The 21,512-nt window shown below is 42.8% G+C and overlaps 2 protein-coding genes and 1 long non-coding RNA gene across 5 annotated transcripts in view; 2 read left to right on the plus strand and 1 right to left on the minus strand.

The window, feature by feature from the left end:
- The first annotated feature begins 45 nt into the window (after positions 1–45).
- On the plus strand, positions 46–7,174 carry LOC122469163. Its single transcript, XR_006293400.1, has 3 exons — positions 46–1,003; positions 2,683–2,781; positions 7,063–7,174. It is a non-coding gene; the product is annotated as an uncharacterized LOC122469163 (long non-coding RNA).
- L3HYPDH (trans-L-3-hydroxyproline dehydratase) lies at positions 6,836–17,606 on the minus strand. The gene is made up of 5 exons (XM_043556275.1): positions 16,978–17,606; positions 12,753–12,922; positions 9,817–9,939; positions 9,590–9,727; positions 6,836–7,757 (listed from the first exon to the last, which is right to left on the minus strand). Exons 1-5 carry the CDS (start codon positions 17,483–17,485, stop codon positions 7,632–7,634), a joined length of 1,065 nt encoding a protein of 354 aa, XP_043412210.1. The 5' UTR covers positions 17,486–17,606; the 3' UTR covers positions 6,836–7,631.
- A 183-nt stretch (positions 17,607–17,789) lies between these two features.
- LOC122469165 (JNK1/MAPK8 associated membrane protein) overlaps positions 17,790–21,512 on the plus strand; it is a 30,578-nt gene continuing 26,855 nt past the window's right edge. The window contains exons 1-2 of one of the 3 annotated variants that reach the window (XM_043556280.1): positions 17,790–17,920; positions 20,958–21,049. In XM_043556280.1, coding sequence (XP_043412215.1) covers positions 17,917–17,920; positions 20,958–21,049 — 96 coding nt within the window. In that variant the 5' untranslated portion in view covers positions 17,790–17,916. The remainder of the gene's footprint in view (positions 17,921–20,957; positions 21,050–21,512) is intronic. The other 2 variants (XM_043556278.1, XM_043556279.1) reach the window with 2 other exon arrangements.

A 21,512-nucleotide genomic window follows, 5' to 3' on the forward strand; every position in this document is an offset into this window, starting at 1 on the left:
AGACCTCGGGACCATAAGTGGTTCACACGTGTGTGTGGCAGTGTTGGGTGGAGAGTGGAGAGCAATGAGTTCCTTGCCCTCTTGGCGGCCTTCCTCAGTTCTCTGGAATGTGGTGTGTAGAAAATGCTACCAGCCAGGGAGTCACCGCTGTGGCAGCTCCAGGTTTGTGGCTGGGAGATAGAGAAGTGAAAGGTCCTGCCTGCCCAGGGAAGCTGCATCTCAAGTTTCTGGGCATGGCCTCTAATGGGGGAAAATGTGATAAACCCTTAGGTTCTCTAAAACCATGGTTTGCAAAGTGTGGACCCTAGACCTGCTGCATTAGCCCCACCTGGGACCTTGTCAGAAATGCAGATTCCCAGGCTCTGCCCCCAGTATACTGAATCTGAACTCTGGAGGTGGGGCCCGGCCATATGCCCTGCGAGTGATTCTGACCCACAGTTGAAGAAACATTGCTCTAAAGAATGACCAGTGCACTTGCAGATCTTGGAATCAATGGCATTAGTGCTTCGGATGCTTATTTCAATGAGGAAAAATATCTTACTGTTAATTTACAGTATAAATAGAAGTTTATTTAAGGTGGTAAACAAATGCATCATAGGAATTCATTGTAGGATATTTAACAGTAACTCTAGCCTCTGCCCACAACATGCCAGTAGTGACAATTAAAAATGTCCCAGGGGGGTGGGGGGGGGGGATGACCACACCTGAGAACCACTGAATTAAAACAAAGCTATATAGTAGTTTATTTAGCAGATCTTCTCTGTGCTAGGTTTTCAGAAACAACAAATAAGGATCTCAGCCCAAAGAACCTTACAGTTTTAGGCAAACCCAAATATGTTACAGTATTGTACGTGTTGTTAAAAAATATAATGAAATTCTATGGAGGTGATTATTCCTAGGGTAGCTGATGAAGACTTCACACGAGCAGTGACATCGGACTCTCCAAAATGAGAAGACAGAGAAGGACCTTTGAAATTCATGTGTAAAGTCTGGAGATAAGTGCGTAAGTTACTTGACTCTTGGGTACTGGTGACTGAGGGTAGGGAGTGGAGAGAGAAAGAAATGATAAAATGATAAATGATAAAAGTTGACTGGAACCCTCTTATGAAGGCCTCGCATGCCATGTTACAGAGATTGAACTTCATCAGGGGGAGATGGGGTAACAGCACTCACCATTGAAGGGTAGGCCAGGATCAGGTATGTTCAGAAAGACAAGAATGACCTCACACGCTCCTGGTTTTCCTCCTCCCTCGGTTGCCTCAGTGGCCTCTCCCGTTCACCCCCATCATCTGGTCTAAATGCTAGAGTCCATCGGGGCCCAGTGCTCAGCAGCTCTGCACTTCCTCCTCTCATGCACACCCAGAGTTTTGAAAGCCCAACGTTAGTAATCCACATTGAATCTCTAGCCTCCAGCCCCGTATCCAGTTATTTGGCAGCTCCCCTTGGTGTGCCAAAGCACCTCAAACTCCACGTGACCCAAGTGGACTTCATGGTCTTCCTCCCACGTTTCCTAAAATCCCTCGGTCCTCTCCATTCTGTGTCTCAGAAAATGGCACTACCTCCCATGTAGCTTACAAACCGAAAATTTAGGATTCTAGGCTAATCCCTCTTCCTCACCACCAGCCCATGTACAATTGACCCCCAAGACCTAGGGATTTTACTTGTTAAGTGTCTTTGTTTCCATTCGCTTCCTCCATCACTTCCTCCTCCACCTGAATCTCAGCTTTCGTTCTCTCTTCTGTGAGCTACCGCGGCCACCCACCGGACAGGTCTCCGCACGTCCAGCCCTTACCCTACACTGCAGACCGGATGCCTTTTTAAACAAAATAAATTTGATCATGCCATTCACTTATGTAAACCCCTCTATGGCTTTCTCCTTTTAATTTAGGATAAGGACCCCAATCCTTAACGTTTCCTACGAGGCCCTGCATGAGTTGACATCTGCTCCCTTTCTGGTCTCATTTGGGGCCACTTTCCTTTTTGTCGCTCCAGTCTAGTCACACTGGCCTTTTGTGAGCTTCTTAAACCTCCCTTCTTAGGTCATCTGCACTTGCTATCCCCTCTGTCTAGAAAGCCCGTTCCCTCACCTTCCCCCAATGCCCTCTCATCCCCGTCTCCCCGCGCATGTTAACCTCATCTCTCGGGGGAAGCCTTCCTTGGCTTGAAGCATATCAGCACTGTCTATAATTATATTGTTGTGATTAATCACTACCTGCCTCTCGCTGTAGGCTGTCAGCTTTGTGAAGACTCGAACCTTGTTTGGCGTGTTATTAGATCCCTAACACTTAGCACTTTGGAAAATTGTTAGCTACACAAAACCTATTTTTGAGTGACCGTAGGAGAATTTGGCAACCAGGAGACCAGTTAAGAAGAGGCATTGTAAGAAAAGGCATTCTCCCAGGGGAGAAATGAAAAGGGTCTGAATAAAGGCATAGTGGAGAGGGCGAAGAGATTTTAAGGAGGTAGTGTCTTCGGATGTAAACAATACAAACAGAGCATTGTCTCACCTAAGCAAAAAAGGGGCTTATTGAAAGGATAGGGGGAGTTCAAATTATAAAAGGATAACCTAAGGGAAGTCAGGGCAGAGATAGCAGGTAGAGGTGCAAAAACTCATTGGGGGTGATCACTACTGGAATAAGTCCACTTCAGCCGTGTTTCAGACTTTATGTCGTTTCTCGCAAGATCTCAGGTCCAGGGAGAGAGAGTCTGACGGAGTACCCTCTGCCTGGAAGTCCAAGCAAGGCTACAATGCAGGGGATGGATAGTTTTCCACAGGAAAAGGTGAGTGTTGCTGATAAAGCAAAGGGGAGGGAATGATGCCAGCCGAATCCACCCACATCCACCTCCGGAGCATCAACAGACAGGACAGAATGGCGTGAACAAGGAGCCAAGGATAAATCGCAAGTTCCTGGCTCGATGGATGGTGGTACCATTAATTAAGGTGGAGAACACAGGAGGAGGGGCACATTATAGGGGGCAGAGGAATCTGACTTGTCCCTCAGGTAGTGGTATGGCTCTGGACCTGAGGATTTAGAGATTTGGAAGTTGTCAGCCTCTCTCTACAAGAGAGAAAACCACTGGCATGAATGTGATGACTACGGACAGGGTGTTGAGTGAAGAGAGAAAAGAGCCATGGGTGGAATGCTAGGGAGTAGAAAAAATTAAGAAGCAGGGAAAGGGTGAAAGGCCAGGCAGGTGAGTGAAATATCTAAATGAGGCATACTGGCCAGTTGAGAAGTCAGAAGTCTTGAGCTTGTGGTTTTCATTTTGATTTGCTTTTCAAAACAAGGTAATCTCAGCTTCTTCTCAGGAAAGCTGCTGTGACCATGAGGTTACCGCTAGGTGGGGAGCTAACAGGCTTCTTTTGTATTTTAGAGCTAAAAGGAGAAGTTGGCAGGTAGGGGAGGCTCAAACTTGTAAAGCCTGGACCCAAATGGGTAATTAAATAGGTCGGTGAAACAGTTTTGTTACTCAGCCACCGTAGCATCAGCCTCACCTGGGAGCTTGCTAGAACTGCCCCACGCCTGCCTAATAAATGAGAATCTGCAACTTAAGATCCCCAGGTAATGCATACCCACCTTGAAGTATAAGAAACATGGTTCTAAGGAGGGATGTTATGGAATTTGTGGATTTTAAGAGTTAAAGAGAAGGATGTCCCAATTCTTATGGAGTCTAGAGGACTTGGAGCAAAACTCAGTGCAATTTCATGGTGAAGAGAAGATGGACCTGGGCCCACGCAATTGCAATACCTGGTGGGGCTATGGTTAGGGTTAGGGGTTAGGGGTTAGGGTTAGGGTTAGGGTTAGGGTTAGGGTGGGTACTAATGAGGACTGGGTACTAACTTAGTGACCTTGAGAACTTCGGTGAGTGGCTCTGTGGCTGACCCAGCACCAGGGGAATGGAGGTTCTTTTTTTTTTATTTTTTATTTTATTTTTTTTTTTAAATTTTTTTTTTCAACGTTTATTTATTTTGGGGACAGAGAGACAGAGCATGAACGGGGGAGGGGCAGAGAGAGAGGGAGACACAGAATCGGAAACAGGCTCCAGGCTCTGAGCCATCAGCCCAGAGCCCGATGCGGGGCTCGAACTCCCAGACCGCGAGATCGTGACCTGGCTGAAGTCGGACACTTAACCGACTGCGCCACCCAGGCGCCCCGGGAATGGAGGTTCTTGCTCTACAATGTACCACACTTGCCTGCCAGGAGCAAGGATGGGTATCCGCCTCGGGTTGCATAAACCCTCGGGTGACTGGTAGACTTAACAGTTAGATCAAGGATAACTTCCAGTGAATAATGAAGTAAAAACCAGATGGCAACAGTCAAATAACAAATGGATGTCGAAAAAATGTAACCAGTGTGCACAGAATCAGGAACTTAGGAATTTGACTACAAAGATAAGGAAACAGGGGTCATGGCAAGCTAGAGAGGTAAGGCAGACAAAGGATGTTTGTTTCATTTTGTTTATGATGAGCATATTTAAGTACTTAGAGCTATGAGATCAGTGAGGGAAAGGTGGTTGCTTGAGGGAGGTTCCAAGACCCTTACCAACGGTGGGAAAGGATAATTGTAGGCATATATAGAAGTTAGACTCAGTGGGGCTTGTGACTGGTTAGATACATGGAGGTGTGGGAGGGGGCAGTTAATTTCCCTAGTTTTGACTCCAAGAGAGACCGTGAAGTGCAGAAGGGATAAATATTACTTCAAGGGTTAGGCTGTGGCTTGGAATTGAATTTAGGAAGATGTAGGCAGTATTTTTTAATGTTCAAGAAATATAACATTTTATTAACGTCCTCTATTCCAGAGCAAATTCTGGCTGTATTATCTTAGAAATGGAGGAAGTATAGGAGGGAAATACTCGACTTGGAGTCAGAAGTCCTAGATTCCCAGCCTTCAATGTGGCCTTAGGGGAGTTATTTAACATGTCTGGCTTATATTTCCCTCATATACAGATCTTCTACTTACAGTAGGGTTACATCCCAATAAACCCATCATGAGTGGCAATACCATAAGTCAAAATGCATTTAATACACCTAACCCACCGAACATTAGAGCTTAGCCTAGCCTAACTTTCACATGCCCAGAACACTTACATTAGCCTGCTGTGTGCCAAATCACAAAACCTATTCTATAATCAAGTGTTGAATATATCATGTAGTGTATTGAATGATGTACTGAAAGTGAAAACTAGAATGGCAGTATGGGTAGAGAATGTTTGTCAGTGTTCCACTGTTGACCCTCATGACCGCACGGCTGACTCACTGTGGCTGTGGCTCACGTCGGCCACTCAGCGTCACACGAGAGTGTGGTGCCACATATATGGAGCCCAGGAAAAGATGCAAATTCAAAGTCCGGTTTCTTCTGAATGTGTATCATTTTCCCACCATCGTAAATGAAAAATCGCAAGTTGAACTATCGTTGAGGACCATTGGTATATTAATGTGATAGAAACAGTGGTATTCCATGGGTGGGGCAGAGGGAGTGGTCCATCGTGATGCAGTTGATAAGGGAGTGTGCTTTGTCTGTAGAGAATTTTATTTTTTATTTTTTATTTTTTTTAGAAAGAGAGAGGGAGTGGGGCACCTAGGTGGTTCAGTCGGCTACGTGACCGACTTCAGCTCAGGTCATGATCTCACGATTTGTGTGCGTCAGGCTCTGTGTTGACAGCTCAGAGCCTAGAGCCTGCTTTGGATTCTGGGTCTCCCTCCTCTGCCCCTCCCCCACTCGCACTCTGTCTCTCTTTCTCAAAAATAAACATTAAAAAATTTTAAACAAAAAGAGAGAGAGCGCGAGGGTGAGGAGTAGAGAGAGAGGGGGAGAGAGAATCTTAGGCTTCACATCCAGCATGGAGCCTGATGCAGGGCTCAGTCTCATGACCATGAGATCATGATCTGAGTCAAAATCATGAGTCAGACGCTTAACTGAGCCACCGAAGTGCCCTGAGAATTTTAAAACAATAATAAAATCCACTAAAGTCAGTCTGGTTTTTGTCATCACCAAGTGCTGACAATGTAAACAATGTGATTGATAAAATACTCCCCACTCTTGGTAGCTATAGGACAATATGCATTTCATGCTGGACTTCCTTAGAGGATACGGGTGTGGCACATTACAAAATGCTGTAAGGTGTAACTTTTAAACAATGTATGTATCTTTTTCAAGTTAATGTGACTTGTGAAATTTGGAGAGAGAATAGTAGTTCTATTTTCATTTTAAAAAGAAAGTACAGCTAATCTCTTTAATGTGTAGAAAATTTCTTGGTCATAGTAAGCTAGTGATGGTGTCATGTTTTGAAGGTAAGTGATTCTTTTACCACAGAATTTTATAGGAGATGAGTAGAAAACATTAGTTTTTGTATAATAGGGAAGTTAAGAAAATTAACTATAAAGTTATAAAGCTATGAAGCCTTCATTTTGGTCAAGTAATTCAATCACAGACTTAACCCGATGACAAAACCACTTAAAAGTAATCACTTCAGTTTCTGTATGCTCAGAAAATATATATATATATATATATATATATATATACTATTGCTTATCTCACAGGACTCTACTGAATGTTGAGAGCATCACATATTGAATAAGTCTTTCATACTTCATTTTATTTTTTTTTAAATTTTTTTAACGTTTATTTATTTTTGAGACAGAGAGAGACAGAGCATGAACGGGGGAGGGTGAGAGAGAGGGAGACACAGAATCTGAAACAGGCTGCAGGCTCTGAGCTGTCAGCACAGAGCCCGACGCGGGGCTCGAACCCACAGACCGCGAGATCATGACCTGAGCCGAGGTCGGCCGCTTAACTGACTGAGCCACCCAGGCGCCCCGACATACTTCATTTTATAGTGACTGAAAATGATCAAATTTTATTTTTAACAGGCTCACAGACAAGTAAATAGCAAGAATTAATAGTTAACATTTCTTTCAGGTTTTAAATCTACCTGGCATTTAATTGGTAGAGTATGAAATGATTCATTGATTTCCACTGTGTTTATAATGCAGTAAACAACCCCTCTTATAAGAACCTTAACGATACAGCAAAAGTCTGATTATTGGTCTTCTCACATCAGCTTATGGCACTTCAGCCACCTCGCTGTAGGAGCAGGCCTTTGCAGCAGAGAGAACATCCTGGCAGCAACTATAACATCTGCCCGAAGAAGCTGACCCATCCCAATCCTTCCCAGGCTATGTATGCTAAGTGCTGAGTACCTTATAATAATCCACCTCCCTTACATCCTGCTCGGAGAGAGGATATTATTTTACTCAAAAACTGGAAGACTAAAACAATGAACTTGTAAGAGGCATTGTTATGAGGGCTACAATTCAAGCTATTATTATCCAACGAGCATCTAAAACAACATACTGTAGTAACTAGCAGAGAATAACATTTTAAGACTAATAAGGACTAAGGTAGTAATTTTACCTGATAGGTTAATGACTAGAAAAACATTCTGAATTTTCAGCATTTTGTAAGCTGACAAAGGTGACATTTATACCAATGACATGTGCAAATATGAGGTATAATGATTACATTTAGTCACAGAAATACTATTTTAGAATGAATGGGACTTGGCTTACATGTACAATGTGGATATCATTTTCCATATAATTCAGAAAGAGTGCTGAAAAGTCACAGAAGTCACTTGAGAAGGAATCCATCCCTCAGTGGGTCATCATTTTCCACTATAAAACTTGCTGTCCCTGTATAATGGGCTTGCCCAGATACTTCCACTATAACAGCTTTAAAATCCCCACATTTTGCTTCCTGAGAAAAGATGAAAGGAGTATAATATCAAAATACTGCACTTATGTTGTGTCTGGCCTAAAAGTCACATTCTTGACTTTTATCATTTTAAAGAAAACCCAAGGTTCATCTTGTAGGTCATAGAAGGTTTTTAAGGAGAGAGACATGATCAGATTTGTGTTTTAGAGAAATTAACCTGTAAAATGGAAACAAATCAGAGAGGAAAGCAATTAGAAACCTAGAAACCTCTTCAGAGTAACCTTCATTCATTAATGGACTCTAGAGTCACTAGGGTAGTTTTTAGGGAGGTTGGAGAAGAACTTAACAGATACTTTGCAGGTGTAACTGGCAGGCATGAGGACTCACAAATGGGAGGTGAGGAGTATGCATGAGTTAAATATGAGTGTAGTTCCTACTTGGAAGTGAAGCAGATACTCCCATTAACCAAGACGGAATGAGACAGGAAGAGCACATTTAGGAAGGAAGGAAGAACTTTTTGACAAGATGACATATCTCTGGGACTGTCATTTCCATATGAGTTTGGTGGACAGTTGGGAATATGAGTGTTAGACTCAGGAGAGAGGCAGGCACACGGTGGGCATGGGAGGGATGAAGGTTCAGGAATGATCATCAGTGGGGTGGTTGGGAGTTGAGGCCTCCAAAGGGGGTAAAATTACCCAGTGGCATCAAAATGCAGATGAGATGAAAAGGAAACTAAGGATGAAATGCTGGGGAGCACAGGAAGCTGAGGCAGGGAAAGAGACTGAGAAGGCACCATCCAAGAGCTTGGAAGAGCCCAGACAGAGAGGGAAGGCATGTGGTGTGAGTGAAGATATCCTGTCAAGTATGATTACTAATTATAAAGAAAGAACTCCAAATGTTAACTACCGAGTATCTTTATTATTTCTTAATTTTTAAACATGAGAATAACTAACTCTTATGATAAGATGTCAATCATTAGATTAGGACACAGTAGTTTCATTATCTTTTTATAAAGCTGCTATAATAAAAGCCTCATTAAAAATTTGCTTTGTCCAATAGCAATACAGTAGTGCTTAACAGGGCACGGTCTACACAGAGAGGTCCACATTCAGAGTCTGGCTCTGATAATCCATTAACTGTTTGACCTCTGGCAAATTACCTAACCTCTCGAATCCTCCATTTTATCATCTGTTTAAAAAGGATAATAACAGTACTGACTTGCCAAGATTGTCACGAGGATTAAATGAGATGGTACGTATAAACTGCTTAGCTTGGAAATTAACATATAGTGAAATTAGCTATAGACTTGAAGACAATGTGCATGTCTGCTTTTGCATTCAGTCAGCTGGGATGTCACCCATCATATGGCCTCTGGAGAGCTCCACTATACACCCGTGGGGCAATGAAAGTGAAAAGCAAATAATGTCTTTGTATTAATGCATGCTAAGTTTTGACATTGTGGACCCTTAGGAAGGAACTTGGGGGCCCCTAGGGATTCCAAACCACACTTTGAGAACCAATATCCTAGCTGAACAGAGTTTTTATAGGCCTGATTAAAAAAAAAAATTTTTTTTTAATGTGTGTTTATTTTTGAGACAGAGCACGAGCAGGGGAGGGGCAGAGAGAGGGAGACAGAGGATCTAAACAGGTTCTCCACGCTGACAGCAGAGACCCCGATATGGGGCTTGAAGTCATGAACTGCGAGACCATGACCTGAGCCGAAGGTGGACACTTAACCGACTGAGCCACCCAGGTGCCCCTAACATTTTTTTCTGAGAGCTGAGTGAAGAACCTTCCCTAACAGGGAACTCAGGCCTCTTCAGTTTCAAAAGTCACACACTTACAAATAAGAAGCTAAGGGTGTTACTTACCCTGACAGCCTTCCCTGTGAATACTGAGCCGGTTGCACTACTTTTAAAGGCTCTGGTCTGGTTCAGTTCTAGAAGCCCTTTGTGATACTGTAAGGCAATTCGAGCTGTCACTCCTGATCCAGTAGGACTTCTGTCAACCTGTTTCAGAGTAAATGAAGATAAGGGCATTCACAGTGTTCCAGTTCCACACAATCTGGCTTTTGTGGCCAACGTTATAGTTTTAATACCTGTTCATCTGCAAACACACAGATGTTGGTGGTTGGTTCCTCACTGTAAGTGTCTTTTCCATCTGTTAATATAGTTCCATACAGAAAGGAAAGGTCTTCACTCTCAGGATGGTTAATTTTAAACTGAAAATAACAACAACAAAAAATTATCATGTAAAATTGTCAAGTAAAATAAATATTTTGATTCAAATTTATCTTAATAAGTAATGTAGAGGGGGCACTCTTAGGCATAACTTTTCAATCTTTGTCATTTTTTTTTTCAACGTTTATTTATTTTTGGGACAGAGAGAGACAGAGCATGAACGGTGGAGGGGCAGAGAGAGAGGGAGACACAGAATCGGAAACAGGCTCCGGGCTCTGAGCCATCAGCCCAGAGCCTGACGCGGGGCTCGAACTCCCGGACCGCGAGATCGTGACCTGGCTGAAGTCGGACGCTTAACCGACTGCGCCACCCAGGCGCCCCTCAATCTTTGTCATTTTAAAAATACCTCTTGGGTCAGGGCAGTAAATGATGTCTTTGTCTAGATGAATGCAAATAGTTTTACTGGAAGTTACGGTTCTTATCATTCTTTGAGTCCTTTCTAAGGAATTTGTCCTGCAGATAGCCTCTACTAAAGGAACAGTTCTATTTATACACACACACTCCAAATGCTACACTCTTTGAAATACTGACCCCAGGATGGTTAATCCACAGACTGGCCCTGTTTGCTCAAACAGGAGAAGCTAAGACAGTCAGTCATATGCTCACTCTCAGGAGTTTGAAGGGGATAATGTAGAAATATCAGACAATAAACAGCTAGAGCTGAAGTTATTACCATGGGCAGAGACAAGGACCTGGAAGAGAGGCCACGAGCAAGCAAACGTTGTAACAATGCAGAAGCTATTAGGTAAGAGAAATGGTTGGATGAGAAAAAAGATCTACTGTAAAGGATGAAGTCAGTTGGTATTATAAGAAGCAGCAGATACACAGAGAAGCAGGCGCCTGAGTGGTAAAGGATGGTCAGGCCCGAACATGCAATGCTTTCTGTTCTTAGGCGGTCTAGTTGAACTTTTCCTTGGTTTCTCTAATGCCTATTAGATTTCAAACCTGTAGCACCATTACATCACACTATTCACAGGTATGGTCCCCCCACTAGACCCCCACTCCTTAAAAGTGGGTTTGCTCTTCCTTCGAATCTCTAGCATCTAGCATAGCATAGTCCGACTCAGTAAGTTCTTGGTAAATGTTTGTTAAAAGAATGAATACACCTTTATACACCTTTATAATACAGTGAATATTATACTGTGCTTTAACTAACAGGAATTTAAGTAAAAACTTAAAAAAAATAAATGAAGATGAATTTGTATTAACTTTAGCCCCCACCAAAATGGCCTTTCCCTAAATCTGCATTAGCAGCGTGAATGGTCAACAATTCAGAAAGTAGCTCTGATGCCTGATTTAACACTAACAGATGATGCTATGGTTGGTCATCTCATATGTGATTCTCTCCTATTTTTCTTAGAATCCCTCCTCCCTCAAAGACCACCCCTTGCCACCTTGGTGAGAAGTTAAAGCTTTAATGAGAAGTTCAAAATTACTCCTTTTATTAAGAAAACTATGCCTTGTGGTGCCTGGGTAGCTCAGTCAGTTAGGTGTCTGACTCATGATTTTGTCTCAGGTCATGATCTCATGGTTGTGAGATTGAGCCCCACATCCAGTTCTGCGCTGGGCCTGGAACTTGCTTAGGATTCTCTCTCTCCCTCGACCTCCCCACCTCGTCCCCTCTCCTGTGCAAGCTCTCAAAAAAAAAAAAAAAAAAAAAAAAAGAGGAAACGATGCCTTTTCCTCTTAATTTCATTAAAAAATAAGGTGAAGTTATTTTATGCCAGATTGTAGCTCAAACTATTAGCTATCTGCTTAGTGAAAAGAAAATTGATATAAAATCAGAGCTTCAGAAAGTGCTATGAGAAAATAATTCTAGATACTAGTATTGACAGCCCTGGAAAAATGACAATTTAGAACAGGAATACAGTATATATTTTCATCTTGTTTAAGTTATAAATTATGTTATTAAAGTCTCAGGTATGTTAAATAGGCCCATAATATTATTAGTATATTAGACACTTTTTCACAAATTATTTTTTTCCTTAGAATAGTAATTCTCATATGCTAAAATATTCAAATAGTGTATATGAGTTTTACAGGTCCCAATTTTATTTTATTTTATTTTTTTCACAGGTCCCAATTTTAAATGTAAAATGGCAGACTTATGCTAGAAATGAAAGTATATTCTAGACTTATTTATCATCCAAGCTGATTTTATCAGAATAGTTTTCCCAAGCCAAAACTAGACTGACTTGAGTAGTTATTTAGGTAACTTCTTAGCAATATGGGAGAAATTCACTAATTAGGAATTACTGTTCTCTGTGAAATAAAAGAATGTCTGATCAGATTTAATGAAATCTATTTTGTAAGCTATAACTGACATTATTTTCAAGTTTTGCAGAATGACCACGTATAGCAAAGCATATGCATTTCAAGTTAGTGAAATACTACTTGACACATTTTCTATATGTGTAAATAATCACAAATTATACTAGTATGCATATAAAGTTATTTATTGAACATATATTATAGGTAGGTACTATTCTAAGTCCTTTACATGTATCGAACTTACTTCATTCTTATAACACCCGACGAAGCAGGTATTTCATAATTCCCCTTTTACGACAGGAAGGTTATGTTACTCTTTCAAGGTTACAAAAGTCACAAGTGGCAAAACTAGGACTCCTAGATAGTCTTGCTAGAGAGCCTAAGATTGTAACCAGTACCTTATTCTTAGTACTTCTAATAACCTAAATATATAAATATTTAATTTTCTGTACAGGGACGTAATTTATACTCCCTCCGTGCCACAGAGGAAGGCATTTGTTATGCAAGCAGTGTTTGTACTGACCTGAGCTTTGACGGCTTCCGTCACTGCACTTGCTGCATCCACAAGGTCCCTTGTCTTTGCAGAACAAACATCAAGTCCTACCTTTTCAGCACTAACAAATGCATAAAACGCCCCGCCATATGCAATGTCTACCACCATCTTTCCACGACCAGGAACATCCACTAAGAGATCTAAAAAAGATGTGTTTGAAAAGAAGTTTGTTTTTTAGTATTTTGGCAGGAACAGTTCACAGCATTTTTAATATGTGTGTTTTGGTGGAGGGGTGCTTTTTCCTATCATAAAAAGGAATGAAACAAAAATTTATTTTCAAAATAAGCATCAGATAAATATTAGACCTTTAGCTAAGTGCATCTATTTTTTCTATGTCTTTTATTAATTAATTTATTTTTATATAGAATTTATTGTTAAGTTGGTTTCCAAACAACACCCAGTGCTCATCCCAACAGGTGCCCTCCTCAATGCCCATCATGCACTTTCCCCTCTCCACCGCCCCCCATCAGTTTTTAAGAGTCTTCTTATGGTTTGCCTCCTTCCCTCTCTGTAACATTTTCCCCCCCTTTCCTCTCCCCCTGGTCTTAAGTTTCTCAGGATCCACATATGAGTGAAAACATATGGTATCTATCTTTCTCTGCCTGACTTATTTCACTTAGCATAATACTCTCCAGTTCCACCCGTGTTGCTACAAATGGCCAGATTTCATTATTTTTCATTGCCAAGTAGTATTTTATTATATATATAAATCACATCTTCTTTTTTTTTTTTTTTTCAACGTTTATTTATTTTTGGGACAGAGAGAGACAGAGCATGAACGGGGGAGGGGCAGAGAGAGAGGCAGACACAGAATCAGAAACAGGCTCCAGGCTCCGAGCCATCAGCCCAGAGCCTGACGCGGGGCTCGAACTCACAGACCGCGAGATCGTGACCTGGCTGAAGTCGGATGCTTAACCGACTGCGCCACCCAGGTGCCCCAAGTGCATCTATTTTTAACTTGATAATGCTTGCATAAGTTTTAGAACATCTAGTGCCATGTTTTTCTTAAATCATGTACACTTACTTTATAACTGCTCTGAGGATCTTTGCTAGGAAACCTTAAAGAGGCAGAGAGAGCAGAAATTCTGGGACATCAACATGTGAAAACTATGAAGGAAAATGTAAGTCCCTTTTCATACTATGAGAAATTGTTTAAAATAGGATTTTGGATCCTGTTCACAAACTGGCTTTCTTCAACTGTAATGTCAAAACAAAATGAAAAAAAGAGATTTTTCTATTTAAGTTATATATGCTTATTCTATGTATTTTCATCTCATGATGAAAATCTATGTATTTTCATCTCGTGAAAGCATCCTGCAAATACTCAGAATAAATCCATTTTAGAATCACTGCTGATGTTTACAGTATCTTTTTGTGTCAGAGTTTTTGAGTATTCTAAGCCCCTGGCATACCCAAAGTTTCACCCGAAGGTCAGTTTTTTGAAATCCTAAATTGGTATTTCCAAAGGAATGGAGCTGGTTGATATTTGGAGATACTAAAACTGTTTTACCCCTTCTTGCATTTTCCTCTCTTCCTCCTCCCCAGTTCATTCTGGCTTGGTGATCACTGCCTTTGGGGGAGGCGTATGTCAGGGGAGAAAGCAGGTTTTATGTAAACCTAAGATCTCAGGGGAGAGAGGTTTGTTGGAAAAGCAGTGTTCTGAAGGGGAAATATTTCTCCTGGTTTCCTCTGGAGTGAGAAAAGAGGCAGCAGGTCCTCAGTGCAGAGGACCTATGTTGACTTCCCCACAGCATACAGGGAGGCTTCAGGGTGTGATAGAGATAGCAAAAAGGAGGGGAAGCAGGGGCAGGAGCCACATGGACAGGGGTAGATTATGCTTCGCTGGTTAGTTGTGCAGGCTGATGACCAAAAGGCCCTCCTCTCCAAGGCCTTGGCTCTTCTAAGAAAACTTTGCTACATCTAGCAGGAAAGGGGACACCACGTGGAGGGATGAGGCTAGGCAAATCCAACAAGGCAGAGTAGGGTCTCAAAATCAGACATTGTGAAAAATACAATGTTTATTATATTCCTTAGTTTGCACACCGAGTCATACAAAGATACTGGTATGCCTTCAGTTCCAGGCTAGCCCACAGAGCCCCTTTTAACACGTGATGTGTCAAAACAGAGCAAGTTGATAATCAAACATGCCTGCGGAACTTAAAAGCAAACACGAATGAAAAATTTTTTGTCTTTATCTTGATGCTGGCGCAACACAAAAGTCAAACTTAATGAAAAGAGAATGAGGAAGTAGATGGAAATGAAGGACGGCTGGAAAGCTAAGCGTGGCTTTGGTGTCCTCGTGTGTAAAATGGAACTGCTATTCCACCCTGAAAGGGCTGTTTTGTGAATTCCATGCAATAATGTGTGGGGAGTGCCTGGCACAAATCAGGAACACAATAAGTGTTGATAGTAAGGTCAAAAGGTTAATTTCCAGTGGGAAGAGGGCTATTAGGGGGATGTTTACATTTGCTAATCACCATGTTCTCTCAGTTTCATTTATTTACTTATTCTACAAATATTAATTGACTACCTACCGTTCTAGCACTTAAAAAACCAGTTTTCATTTTAGCTGAAGGGAGTGAAAAAGAACTCAGTGGTCCTCTAAGGTGGGTACTGTGGTCATCTTCATTTTGCAGATCATGACTTTGAGGCATTGAATCCCTTTCATAAGGTCATCAAGATGGGGAGGGGCAGAGCAGTGATGTTGAACCCTGTCCACCCTTTTTGTATTTTTCAAAGTAGAGAATTTAGCATATTTTTTTAATGACTCAAAGTGACCATTAGTGCCCACTGATTATTGTATAGTCACACAGTGATGCTCTTGGGAGCTATTGTGCTTATGGATTGGCCGTCCTGCCCCAACCGGCCCTGAATGATGGTGATCTTGCTGCCAGCTGTCATTTCCCACAATTCTAGAGTGCTTCTAATCTGGTGCTGGGGTTGCCTGGGGAGAAACTGGATAGCCAAGCTACTTAAACTGCTGAGATTTTTGAGATACAATCTTAAACATCCACCTGTCTCAAGTGCCCTCCCAATTAGGATGTGATACCATTCTCTTGTAGAGGGCAAAAATGGCATAAATTTCCCCCAGGGGAATTCTTCATCAACCTGTGTGTTTCAACTGCCTGCGGCTGCTCAGACTGGCAAATGCCTGCTCATGCCTGGGCTATTACTGTATCATCCATAATCAGGCTAATCTAGAATCCAAATCCTCAAGAAAGATTAACATCTAACAGAATGATTTGCATGCGCTGAAGACTTACAGGAAAGGAAGCGATAACCCTATTCCTGAATGGACTAAATTAGCTCTCAGCTCACTTCCAGTCATGACTATTTTGGAGAGATCTCCCTCTTTGTAAGGGTTATAGTTACACACACTCTGTTTTACATGACTAGGCTCTGTGCTAAGGAACCCACCAAAACCTTTTAGAGGCTCAGCACTTGTAGAACCCTAGCAAACCTATATATTCTGCAGCCTTCTGTCTCTAGAAATGTCTTGTTAAATGCTAAGTACCTTGCATACTCTTATTTAATCTTCACCCAAAACTCAATGAGATAACAAATGAAAAAATAGGGGCACAGAGAGGTTAGTAATTTGATTAAGGTTACATAGATAGCTTTAAGGGGTTGTCAGGATTTGGCCCCAGGCAACATCTGTTCCTGTTCTTAAAGAGTAAGAACAGCAACATCTGTAACTTCCCGATTTGTAAATTGCCGAATTCCTTCGTTATTTCTTTTCCAAAGAAGTGGGGAAGGAACTTTGTACAGGTGAGGAAAAGGAGACAGGGTTTAGTAACTTGTCAGGGAGTAATAACGTGTCTCGTATGTGTATTCTTAACGAGCCAATGAACCCTGGTACATTGGCTGTTCTTTGCTCTCTCTAACCCTATGAGACTTACCCAACTGTGAAGTCTCTAGGAATGCCTGGCAGTGAGGAGTGAGGCGCTGAGTAAGGGAGATACGGAATTCTGTACTCCTCAAGGCTCTCCCAAGACCAAGATGAATAAATCTGCGGGATAATCGAATTGCACACACCGCACAAATCCGCAAGGCTGACGCGCATTTGATTTGGAATTACCTTTTTATTAACTGCAAAGGCATGAGGGTGTGTTAATTGCTATGCGTGGGTTCCAGGCCAGAGAGGCGGTTAGTGGTGTTAGTTGCGTCCCGGAGCTGGGAGGGTGTCGCCGTTTACCTGTGGCCAGCGCGAAGGCCGGGACGCTGTGGAAGCGCACAGGGCCGCGACTGCGGCCGCCCTCGCATTCCACGAAGGCGGCCACCAGCCCGCACGGGCAGTGGATGTTGACGCGGGCCTCGCGGGCAGCGGCAGGGGGCGCGGGGACCAGCCCGAAGTCGACTGCGAAGCGGCCCAGCGCCAGCACTGCGTGGCCGCACATGGAGCTGTAGCCCTCGTTATGCAGAAACAGGACGCCCAGGTGCGCGTCCGGCAACTCGCTAGGCACCAACACAGCCCCGTACATGTCCCGGTGCCCGCGTGGCTCGAACATGAGCCGTCGTCGCAGGTGGTCAAGGTGCTGGCGCATGTAGCGCCGCTTGGCCAGTAGTGTGGGGCCGACCACTTCCGGACACCCCGCCAGCACGATGCGCAAGGGCTCGCCGCCCGTGTGCATGTCCACCACCGACAGCGCCGGTGTCCCCGGGTCGTGCGGCGGCAGCCGTGGCACCGCCAGCGCTCTCTCCATCGCTAGCGTCCAGGAGCTCCACCACGTCACCGCCGGACGCGCTTCCAGCCTCGAGCCCACCCGCGCACTCCGCGCGCGAGAGAGGGTGGACGTGCGGCCGCCTCGGGGGCGGGGCCTCAGAGCGGAGACAAGGAAGCGCGAGGGGCGGGGCTTCGGCGTGGTGGGGCGGGGCGGGGCTTCGGCGTGGTGGGGCGGGGCGGGGCTTCGGCGTGGTGGGGCGGGGCGGGGCTTCGGCGTGGTGGGGCGGGGCGGGGCTTCGGCGTGGTGGGGCGGGGCGGGGCTTCGGCGTGGTGGGGCGGGGAGGGGCTCCGGGTTGGTCGCCCGGGTTACCAGGAGGTGGGGCCGCCCTGGCTGCTGTGGCCCGGATGTCCGGGCGCCGCGAGCCGGGTGGCTGATTTCGGAGCTTCTTCAAGGAAACCTGCAAGCGGCCAATGGGTGAGTGGTCATCGAAGTCCCGGAAAGCGTTTGCCTTAGTCCCTGCTTCTTCCCCTCGCTGGCGCCTCTGGGCTCTGCTCCTGCGGGTGGCCTCCGGGTAGCGGCGCATCCTTGCCCCTTGCTCGCACCGCCCTCGAGCGGGCCCGGGACTCCTCCAGGGGTCGGGACGGTCTCGGCCCCTCTCGGGCTGCAGAGGAGACGTGCCGCTTGGGGGATGCCGGCCGTGTGCCAGGGCAAAGGCCAGGTCTTTGTTGTTCGGGAGGTCACTTCGCTGCCCTTGTTTTAGTTCCTTTGTGTAGCGTTCATGGCTGACTTAAGAATTTAAAGCGCGGGCGTTAGTGCCCAGAAAACATTAAAGGAAGCTGAAGCTAATTGCTGCCTAACTGTTGTCGCCCGCTTCAGCGTCAGACGTTAAGTTTACAGGGCCCTTCACAAAGCGGCAAGACCGTTGCAAAAGAAAAAAAAAATCTTAAAATCTTAAACGTCCTCCAGGAAAGGAGATGGGAGGGGCAATTGAACGGACACGGGGAGCCGCGGTTTTGTTTGATGGGTGATGAGCTGTTGTTGGTTTCAGTCAATCATAGTGGTTTTCAGGCCTTGGATTTGAAATACATACATATGTATTTATAAAACATCTAGGTGCAAAATCCACGTGGAAGAATCCTCCATTCTTTAATTCTGTCTTCTCAAAAAATCTGAAACAATTCATTTTTTGTCTGTTAGTAATTTAGGGCATAGTGACTACAATTGGTTAAAAAGTGCCAAATAAGGTAAAGAAGACCATGGATTAAAAAAAGTAAGTGTGATAAAAGTGACAACATTAAAGTTGGCAGACTTTTAGTCTGTGCTATTGCTATTGTTTCTCAGCACAAGGAGAAAAAAGTCAAATGTACTTGAATTTGAAAGGGGAAAGGACATAGTGGACCAAGCAGTCTCTAGAGTGTGAATTCATGAAGAATTTGGGAAATGGTTATTCAAGAATAGTGAAAGGAAGGAAAAATTCTTCTCTACCCTTAGGGTTTTCCAGCTGGGCTAATGATTAAACTCACATGAGACAGATTAACAGGGAAAAAACCTCAGAGTTTTATAACAAGTGTACGGAGAAACAATTATGAAATTGAAACCTAAAGAAATGACCAAGGCAGGGAGTTCTTATACGTTTTAGACAAAGAGACAATAAACTTGGAAGGAATTTACGGGTAAAGGAAAACAGATTTTGGGGCCAAGGTAGTAGGTTAGTAAAATAACAAGGTTTACTTCTGCAGCTTTATTATCACTGATAATAAAGGATGTCTTTTTGCTTAGTATAAGAAGGATATTTTTCGTATGGGAGGTTTGTTCCTTGCTTTCAGGAGAGAGGGTCGGAGTGTCCTTGCCCCCTTGTGTCATAAGTAACATTTGTTTCAAATAATTGGTATGCCAAAGTAGCACGTTTTGGGAACCTGCCCTTAGCCCCTGCAATGGTCATAAAATGCTTATTTTCCAAGTTGATTCATACTTGACCACAGGTGTTTAGGATTTATTCCTTAATATATAGTGCAGTATTGGCTTCAGGAGTAGAATTCAGTCATTTATCACTTACATATAACACCTGCTACTCACCATAACAAGTGCCCTCCTTAATGCCCATCACCCACCTCCCCTCCAGAAGCTCTCTGTTTGTTCTCTATAATTGAGTCTCTTATGGCTTGTCTCCCTCTCTGGTTTTATCTTATTTTTGCTTCCCTTCCCCTATGTTCATCTGTTGTGTTTCTTAACGTCCACATATGAGTGAAATCATATGGTATTTGTCTTTCTCTGACTGACTGATTTCGCTTCTGGATTTACTCAAGGCTCTAGGTTCTTTGAGGGCAGGGACTCTTGTTATGTTGCTCTGTGGATCTTTAGAAGTCCCTAGCCAGGGAATCTGTGACTTAATGCATGTTTATTGAATGAATAAGTCAATGAACAAACGAAATCAGATGTCTCTGATGAAAAAAACTCCTTTAATAACTTCTTCCTGCTGATGAGGTCACAGACAATCTGTAGACCCAGAGTTTTTGTTGTTTTGTTTTGTTTTGTTTTTATAAAGAAGACCTGCTTTTATTTTCCCTAAGCCTTGAGATCAGAGATTCTAAGGTAGTTGTTCCCAAATATTGGGGAGAGGCCCAGTGACAACCTTGATGAGATTTTCACCTGTCCTCGAAAAAAATGACAAAAGTTTGGACAATGTTGTAAGGTCTTTCCTAAAGGTAAATTTATTTATTTTAAAGGCCTGCCCTTTATTTCAAAGTTATGTATTTTCTGCTTTTCTGGTATTAAAATGTGTTCTATTATGAATGAAGGTGATATTTTGTGTGAACGAAAGGTGAAGTGTGTGTGCATATGTGCACACTTACTGTTATGGCTGGGCCAAATGTGGGGTGGTGATCGTCTGTTAGTTTCCTGATTAAAAAATGGAAATGCAAAAGTCTAGACCATCTCATCAAGGGGGAGTAGCTCTTGGAGCCATTGGGACATACCGGGTTAAGCTGTTTTTAAAAAATTTTTTAATGTTTATTTTTTATTTTATTTTTGAGAAAGAGACAGAGCGTGAGCAGGGGAGGGGCAGACAGAGGGAGACACAGAATGTGAAGCACACTCCAGGCTCCAAGCTGTCAACCCAGAGCCAGACGTGGGGCTTGAACTCACGAACCGCAAGATCATGACCTGAGCTGGAGTCTGACACTTAACTGACTGAACCACCCTGGTGTCCCCCCGCCCCTGCCTTGGGTTAAGCTTTGAATTCTGGGGATAGATCCCACTCAGCTGGCTGAGGGGTCTTAATCATAAGGAATAGCCTTAACATCAAAGTTTCAGTATAACTTTCTGCATTGTTACAGTGTAAAAGGAGAAAGTTAAGTTTAAATATAAGTGTATCAAGACTTTTGTCTAATACGTATCATTTTTTAATTGAACTGTGTTGAGGTATTTCTGCTACGTGCTTCAGCTGTTATTACTCTTTTTTTTTTTTATAATCATAAAAGATGTTACTATACTGGCATTTGTTTTTAAAAAGCTGTCGATATTCAACCAGCATGCCTTGGACTTTACTGTGGGAAGACCCTATTATTTAAAAATGGCTCAACTGAAATATATGGAGAATGTGGGGTAAGTCTTAACATTTAATGTGTTATTTCATTGCTAAAATCTTTTTGCTTTTGAAATATTTGCATACATAGAATCTTTTCAGTATACTCATAAATTTATAAAAATATGAGGCATTAATAAAATTCATATTTGTGTTGTCATATTGGCAACATATTGTCATTTTTGACAGTTGCAGTTAGTATTTTTTTTTTTAGTATCTTTTAATTTTATAGTAACTTTTACTTGTTATTAATGATATAGTACAGTGACTTGGGCGGTAAGTTAACATTAAAACTCCAGAACTTTTCTTTGCAATTATTTTTATATAGTGTTATTAACTAATCATTTAAAGTTTTAGTAACTTAGTAAAAGGAATTTTTTAAGAGTGTTATACAAATAAAACCAAATACAATATAGATTTAATTTTACTTAGGAACTTTCTTACTTCTAAAAGATGTACATGTAAACATGTTTAAACTGAAAT

The sequence above is a fragment of the Prionailurus bengalensis genome, chromosome B3 (assembly GCF_016509475.1).
Source record: "Prionailurus bengalensis isolate Pbe53 chromosome B3, Fcat_Pben_1.1_paternal_pri, whole genome shotgun sequence".
NCBI lineage: Eukaryota > Metazoa > Chordata > Mammalia > Carnivora > Felidae > Prionailurus > Prionailurus bengalensis.